This window comes from Protopterus annectens, chromosome 5.part0, assembly GCF_019279795.1.
Source record: "Protopterus annectens isolate FY-2018-M chromosome 5.part0, PAN1.0, whole genome shotgun sequence".
Lineage (NCBI taxonomy): Eukaryota > Metazoa > Chordata > Ceratodontiformes > Protopteridae > Protopterus > Protopterus annectens.
Window position 1 is genome coordinate 886,691,665 of NC_056735.1, and position 8,713 is coordinate 886,700,377.

Here is an 8,713-nt window from a genome sequence, read left to right on the forward strand (position 1 = left end):
GAATTAGGCTGTGAAAGCACAGTTGCTCATTTTGTTTAATCTCACGTCTAAGGTGTTTCTCATTGCTACAGCTGTGCCGTCAAAGAGTTATTACATGTAAATATGGGGAGGTGTGAGATTGATGCCCCCCCCACATACATTTGTTACGAAGGAGGGTTACTCATGCAAAAATCATTGTGGAAGTGTTGCAAATATTGGGGGGTTTTGAGGGTCTGTGTTATTGACAATTTGTGAATATCCACTCAGTTGTCAGCCCTCGCTCAAGTATTCCCTGACAAACTGTTTAAACATACTTAAGAAATCATTACTGCTGGCCACATCACTCAGTGCTGTTTCTCGTTTAAATTTGGTGAATGGCACTAAAAGATCCTGCAAGTGAAGAAAAAAGTGAAAAGAAAAATCTAATGGCATACTCCAGAATCTGTCCATGGACTTTTAAGACTTCGGACTTTTTATAGAAACGTGCTTTGAAGCCTATATGGTTCAAAATGCTTGCAAACACACTGAAAAAAAAGATGTTCATGATAAATTAAAATAGTAGTAGAAGAAATAATTACACAGTTCAGAATGCAGTAGACTTTTAAAATAAAAATATTTATTTTCTAAACAAAGCATAGTGATTCAAATTCACCCGGCAGGAATAATTCAGTGTTGGAGCAAAAATATATGCATTTATTGAATAAGATTATAGGAGAGTGATGTGATCTCTCTAAATGGATTTCATAAGACACCCAACTGTTCCTTTTTCTTGACTTATTTGAATTGTCTTCTGTTCTTGAGCATCAAATCTCTGCAGGTTTCGCATTTTTCTGATTACACTGATTAGAACATAATTCACAATTACACAAGTTGAAAATCCAATTATCTTCAATGGCATTTTTGTACCTGCCTTTTAAAATGATGGCTCTGTGACTGAAAAGCATCAGAGACTAGTTGTTTCCCTTGGCATCTGATGATCACCAGATGTTACTAATATAAATACAGGTGCCTTCACTTTGCTGCCATTAATTTTAGACGTTAGAAGGCAGTAACTCTGCTCCACTACAGACTTTTCTCTGCTGCTTATTTGGTTTTATTTTGCAGCACCATCTGATCCTTAACTCATTATCATTTTGTGACACTGAACCTGGTAAGACTTCATATATTTTATTCTGCTCATTTGAATCATATATATTAACATATTCTGCAGAACAAAGACTTTATATTGAGTCTTTTGATTATATGAAAACATGACTCACATTACCTTGCAGTTCTATTTAACTGTAATGTCTGTTGACTTAAATCTAAAAGTGTTATTTTTAAAATTTAATGGAAAGAATCCTGTTTTTTTTTCTTTAAAACTGACTGCTATACTACTAAAATAATTATTCGTCCACAATTTAAATTGCTGTGATGGCAGGGCAAATTAATGTATTGACATTCATTCAAGATTGCAAGTAAAATGTCTGAAGAACATAAATTCCTAAATTCAGAACTGTGTACAATAGCTTGATTTTATCAACATATTAAGGATGTATAATAATTAGCAAAATTTAGACTGCAAATTCTTTTTATCTTGTGTCAAATTATAACATGCTTTATGCGCACAATTGTTTATCATTGCAAAAGTGTTTCAACTATGGTTTAACCAACAAAATTATTTTGTATACAGGAGCAAAACCACAGTACCCATTGAAATATGACAGATCACAATCAAACAAGTCTACAAATTAAAGAATTTTTTATTGTTGGTTTTCCTAACCTTCAAGACTGGCAATCACAAACAATATTGTTTGTTATATTTTGTGTGGCATATATTTTTACACTTCTTGGTAACTTGCTTTTTATTATGACAGTAGTCTCTGATTACACACTGCATACACCTATGTATATCTTGATCTGTAATTTGGCTATCTTGGATATTTGCATTCCTTCTGTTACTGTACCATCAATGTTATCATACTTTATGTTTAGTGATAGATTTATTGCATTTAATGCTTGTTTTATACAGATGGTTCTTTATCTGGGTTTGGGCACAGCAGAATCATTTACTCTTATGATTATGGCATATGACAGGTACTATGCTATCTGTATGCCTCTTCATTACCCTTCTGTTATGACAAATAGAAAAGCTATACAACTCTCTATCATTTGCTGGATCACAGGAATGATGGCTCCAATGGTTCCACTTTACCTTGCTCTTAAGTTACCCTTCTGTGGACCATATAAAGTGTACCACTGTTTTTGTGATTATTCTGCAGTAGTGAGATTGGCTTGTGCTGATGTCACTTTTCATGCAGTTGTCAGTTTGACACTTGCTTTGTCGGTGCTTCTAATTCCAATGCTCTTTATTGTTTTTTCCTACACAAAAATTATAATAACTTTGTTAAAAATTAATACTGCCGAAGGCCACCGGAAAGCATTTTCTACCTGTGCAAGTCATCTAGTTGTTATATCTATATTCATACTAGCTGCTGTGTTTGTCTTTGTTTCTTACAGAATATCTGGCTTTCCTGCAGATGTTCGAATTTTGACTGCTGTACTGCAGAATATATTTCCACCAATGGTGAATCCTATAATTTACTGCTTGAGAACAAAGGAAATCAGAGACAGCTTTTTCAGAACTGTTAGAAATAGTACAATATTCCTAAATGTTTAGGACATAATAGTTTGATTTCATGAACTGAAATGTGCATCACGTAATCAAAAAAAGTGTACAAGAACAGTGGCTAAAAAAGGCAAACATATACAAAAAATTAAAAATCATGTTTATTGATTTACTGAACACATATCTAAGTAAATATGAACAGATACTGAATATTGTACATTTAAAGTCATGGAAAAGAATTTATAGGAATGTTTATTTTTCCCCCTCCCTCTCTGATCTCTAGTCTCAACTGTACCTGACAAGTTTTTTTTTTCCCTACACCCAGTCATCCAATCTTTTTCATTAATGGTGAGGGCCAAGTATCCAAAGCCTGGATGGGAATCCAACAACCAATTTGTTCCTGCTCAGGGATCTAAGTTAATTCATTTATTCATTTCCCCCCAGTGGTGAGGATCATGTGTTAGGGAGTGGGTGAGCTTCAGGGCCAGCCCACCCTCTTCATTTCTGGGGTATGGTCCTGTTTGTTGCTTTGTTGAGTTCCATACATCACTGCTCACTTTAGAAAGCATACATGATGCCACACACATGAATTCTTGGCATGTCTGGTATCTGGTACACCAATTTATCATGCTTGCTTAGAAGCCTAATCCCCACTGATTCAACACCTAGTATTTTTGCTAGGTGTCACCTAAGCAGCAACACAAAGTTGCACCCCTGTCCTTAGGAGTGGCAAGCCAACAATAGCTTCTTATTCAAATCCTCCTGATCTAACACCTCCAGTATTCCTGCTAATAGTAAAACACTCTCTGCACCATCCAACCTTATAGAAATATTCTTATATGTACTATGTTTTAATTCTCTCAGAAAACATTCTTGAAAATATTTGGATTTCCAACTAATAAAACAGTAAAAGTACTGTTCCCTCAGTATCTCATGTAAATCTTCCACAGTTGTACAAAGTTATTCTTTTCAATACAAAATTTTTAATACGATTCCTGTTTAATACTAATTCAGTTGTATTTTACTTTTACTATCCTAAGTCAATAAAGATTTTAGTTTGAAGTTTTACAAAGACTCCAGTTATTGGACTATCTGATCCTGCTGCTGTCCTAAGGCAACTGAGAGTTTGCTGTATTAGTCAAAGTACTACCTTCATCTCATTTACTGTAAATCTGAATTCTCTGCATTCATTAAAAGGTAAGTTCACACAACTATCCTGAATGCCAGTAGTAAATAAAAGGGAACAGATGTGTCAATATTTTTTACACATCAACAACTTGTGAAGGTTAAGCAGTCTTATCTGAAGCTCAGTATACGAAGTAAAACACATAATGACTATTATTATCTAAGCTTATCCCTCTTGTTAACTGACTGTTTCCTATTGCCAACATATTTCTGTTTGCAGAGTTTATCCACTTATGTCTTCATGTAGTTAACCAAGTGCTGTCTGACATTTAGATTGTATTGTACTGTAGATTTCTTGCTGTACACATCTACTGTTTTTCTTTTTTTGTTATTCAGTGTGATTTTCGTACTTTGTGTCATTGTGAACATTGGCTGAGTCTGAAAATGGCCAGTGTTGATCACTGCTCTACTCTGGTTAACAAACAAATGACCCATAAAAGATGAACACTTTTATTTTGTTGAATGTATTTTCAATGAATCTTTGAAATCAGCATCCTGACCGAAATAAAGCAATTCCAGAAAAGAAAATCTGTTATAAAGAGATAAGAGATTATTAAATCATGGACTTCCTTTCCACATATTTCTAAACTTAACAGACTGATATTACTGGAACAGAATAATACAATAAAGTATGCATCATTAAACATAACTTTTTAGGTAGTCTATATACTTTTCGGATCAGAGCAACTCATAGTATTCAAGCAAGGTAGGTATTTATTTATCATTTTGGCATGGCAGATCTTGGCATCTAAAATATATATGTGATTATAATTTAAACAATTTCTGTTACTTTGGCTCCTATCTGCTTATTTTGCCTGAATCATGAAACTGTTCTTTTTTAACACTGGTATTTGAAGTGTAGCAGAAACATCCATATTACTTAGTATAATGAAAAACGTATGTCATATTCCACACATATGAAAAATCTGTTGGTATTAATCACAGAAATTTACACTACATTTTCAGGTTAGCTGAAGCAGAGCCCCCATTCTTATTCATACAGTGTTTCAGTGGCCTATTGACTGGAAAACGTTAACCTGCATAGTCATTTTCACACTTGTATTAATGCTTCCATTGTAAGTCTCTTTGTATAGCTAGTCAGACTTAATATAGAATGAGGTACTGAATCAGTAAATATGCAAAAAATCAGGCCATCACAATGTTAGGTAGTACAATTAATGTAAATTTTTCAGATTATAATCTATACATTCAGCCTTTCCTCATGTATACTCTGGATAGAACAATTGTACAATAAAGACTAACCATATTTTCAGTAGTCAGGTTAGAGAGAGACATAAACTGAATGAGCCTAGTGGAAATGTAAAATGTTGAAAATATAAGTGGTTGTTGGGAAGTAGAAGATCCATACCTGACTTTAGATTGTGTTAAACATATGTTAGGAGACATTACAATGATATTGTACAAAAGAAGTTGCATGCAACTCCATAGAGTGGTTTAACTTTCCAGGGTGTGAGTATAAGATGAGGAAATTTTAGAGAAAGGAAGGGTGAGTGGGGGCTGTTGCTTCTGGTTTGCCATGCAAACTAGTTATTTACATAAAATCAATGATTATCTTTCATCTTTTTTTGCATGATCCTGTTCCATTTCTTTTCAACCACCATTGCTCTAAGCTAATAAGCCTATCAAGGCAGCACTTGTTCAGTACCGGCACCTGGCACCAGTTACTGCAGCAATTCCCTTCTCCTGCCAGTTGGTTTGCACAGGATGTTGTACAACATGCTAGCATCAGTTTCATGTAAAGAAATACATTACTAGAAACAGATTTCCTTATACTGTAGAAAATCATCTACCAGCCACTAGTATCTCCCAACCCAGTCCCGGTGAGCTTCCTCCAAATGGAGCATGCACAACACTGCATCACCTCTTTACTGTATTATGATAATGATCCCAGCATCACCTGCATGCCTAATGGCTGCGATCTTTTCGTTAATCACAGTCACTCTTGTCAGCAGCATAGAGCGCTTCTGAATAAGACAGCTAACTGATGTACAGTATGCCTTACCAAACAGCTACTGTAGCTATTTGGTAAGGTAGGCTGTACAACAGATAACTGCCAAACTCAGTAGCTCTGTGTAGCATTGTCAGGTACACAGTGCTACCTGTCATTCTTGCGAACAGGAGTTTCTGGTATACAGTAGGGTACTTAGTATTTCCGTACACCATTCTAAAAACCAAGAACGTGTCTGTACACCCCAAGGAACTACTTTAGTCCATTTTTTGTAAATTATACTGAATATATTGCTTAAGATGAATTTATGGCATCTGCGCACTACCTTCATTAATACCAACCGGGGTTGGTTATTAAACATGACTTGCCAACTAAATAAATATAGGTCTGAACTGTAGTGGATTATCATAAAATATTAATGGAGAAATCAGCCAAGGCAATCACTACATTTTCAAAAATTTTCATTACCTAATTGCAGTCAAGTATGCTAACAAGGGACTATAAGTAAGCTTATACTGTGACACTGTGGAATGAGAGGTAAAGTCAATAGGTATATTGTGACTGTATATGGAACTCTGGTGTTTGTAGGCTTATAGCAACTACCAGGATTCAGTATCTAGAGCAATAAGCAATGAGTTTGCAATGCAAGGCTCCTTCTTTGCAGTTTTTTAATAGGACAGGGGCATTAAATGTACTCTCGTTTGTTTTCATAATGTGTTTGTCTCAGTATAAAGTTTTAGATAAAGAAACCAGTGCTTTGGAAAGAAGTGTTGGGAACTAAGACAGAGGAAGACCTGTACAATGACAAGTAACACACGTTGTCATTATCAACTACGAGGGTAATCAGAGCATTAGATATTCCTCTAGAGTTTAAGATATTAACACAGTAATTGTGTGCCAGCTTATCATTGTCAGAGATTAAGAAATTTAGAGTTAATTTCTCAATTCTTGTAACAATAACATAAATCTTAGTAAATAGGTTGTATTACTGAATCTCTGACATGACTGCATCAAAGACTAGAGTGGTATGAAATGTTAAGCATCTTGCAGCCACTGCAGAAGAAAACAGGAAGGTGTGTTTAGAAAGATGCATGCCAAGACTGATTTTTTTTGTCATACTCAAACACAGTAGAGCCTGTAAAGGATCATATTTCTTCAACAAAAGCAGAATGCTGAAATACTACAAGCTAAAATGAACATTTCTCCCTAATTGTTGACATTTGTGAAACACAGACCCCGGGATTCATGAAGCTTGCACCAGGTGCAGACGTAGTGTCGGTGATCTAACACCAAATATGGCCACTGAGCAATTCAGGTACAAGCTTTTTCCATGTGCACTACCTGCGTACGCCACACCCACACAGCTCCCGGCGCCTGTATACTAATCATCCCATGTGCAGCAGTGTAGCATGCAAATGAAGGTATACAGAGATTTAGGAAGTGGTGCAGGCATAGTCTAAGCATGCAGAAATGTAAACCAAAAAAAATGGTTTACATTTTTCAAACATAAAATTGGAGGCATGACAGTGGACCAAACTCATGTATTTTACTGTTAATATATGCCAAAGGCTAAATATATAGCCAGTGGCATAAAACAACATGCACAAAATATGAAAAAAAAACATTTAATATTATGCCCACACTAACGTGAAGTTAAAGTGCAGGGCATCGGTGTGTAAAGGGGATCGCAAGGAATATACAAAAATATAGAATAAAACTGCAATAAAACACATATCACGATTTCCCCATAATAGTCAATGGCAGGCATGCTACACCATACTCATGACACAAGGGTTGCTAAGGGGCAGTGACAGTGTTATGTGCAGTAGCTAGGAATTAGTAGGCAGTGCCATGCAAATGAGAGGAATAATACTGAATCGCAGATTTCCCGCTGGTGTAAGGATGCACAAAACAGCGTAGCATTATAACACCGAGGTGAGCCCTTGAGATAAAAATGACATCAAGAGAGGGGTGTGTCGCCATTGCTGTAAGCACATTGGAGCATTGCTAAACCGGTCTGCCCCTAACTAGACAAAGCTGCAGGATAGGGGTGAGTCGAATTGTTCATAGCTATGCTTAGTGGGGAGTACACACGGTAACTGAGTATGCATGTGGACGGAGATGAAAATGTGCATAAACCTGGTAAATGGGTATGTGCGTCGTGCATTGCAGCTGAAACAGGAAGGATATAGGAAAGAAATAAGGAAATGCTGCAGCAGTGAAATTGGAGTACAAATGGCTAATTAACACCTAGGAGCCTACAGTGGGCCATTGACAACAGCAAATAAGGCTGCAAGCAGCTACCTGCAGAACAGGGAAGGGGAGGGGCTGTACTGCAAAGAAAGCAGCAAAGTGTCAAAGCAGAACAAAGGCGATGTGTAGTATATCAGCTACAAGGCTCAATTTGCCACGACTGGGTAGGGAATGTACAAAACAAGAAAGATGGCAGGTGTATGCATGCCTGATAATGGGAGGGGATCCAGGTCTAAAAGTGATTTAAAGGGCAACAGAGTAATCAAGGCAGGCAAGTAGATCTCCACAGTAAAGGCCCCACACTTGCAGTACTCATTGTAAAACCCATAATTAAGACACACAGCAGCTGGAATAGTTCATAAACACCCGCATACATCAGCAGCACCCATAGCACAATACTATAAAGTTTGAAAGGACCTCACACACGTGTGTATTCCCATACACTCTGCACCATGGTGTATACAGATGGGGAACTTTTATTATGTACATGTTAGGGGCTGCCATAACTTTGATCCATCAGCATGTGTTGGAGACTGAAGGTGGTGTGGAGGATGATGCACACGACCACCGCAGGCACCAGAGGAGGAGGAGAGTGTTCAGACCCAGGGTAACCTACCAGGGGCAACATGATCTGGAAATAGTAGAGTGTTACAGGGTGGACAGGGACACTCTACAGCATCTTGTGGAGCTGTGCCGGCCACGCCTTACAGCCAAAACAA

General features: G+C 36.9%; 1 protein-coding gene across 1 annotated transcript; it reads left to right on the top strand.

Moving 5' to 3' along the window:
- Positions 1–1,678: 1,678 nt before the first annotated feature.
- Positions 1,679–2,638, top strand: LOC122802256 (olfactory receptor 6N1-like). Its single transcript, XM_044071909.1, has one exon. The coding sequence runs from the start codon at positions 1,679–1,681 to the stop codon at positions 2,636–2,638; it is 960 nt and encodes a 319-aa protein (XP_043927844.1).
- Positions 2,639–8,713: the final 6,075 nt, after the last annotated feature.

Bases quoted from the DNA above. Each gene is read 5' to 3' on its own strand.
- LOC122802256 (XM_044071909.1), top strand. From the start codon at position 1,679: ATGACAGATCACAATCAAACAAGTCTACAAATTAAAGAATTTTTTATT.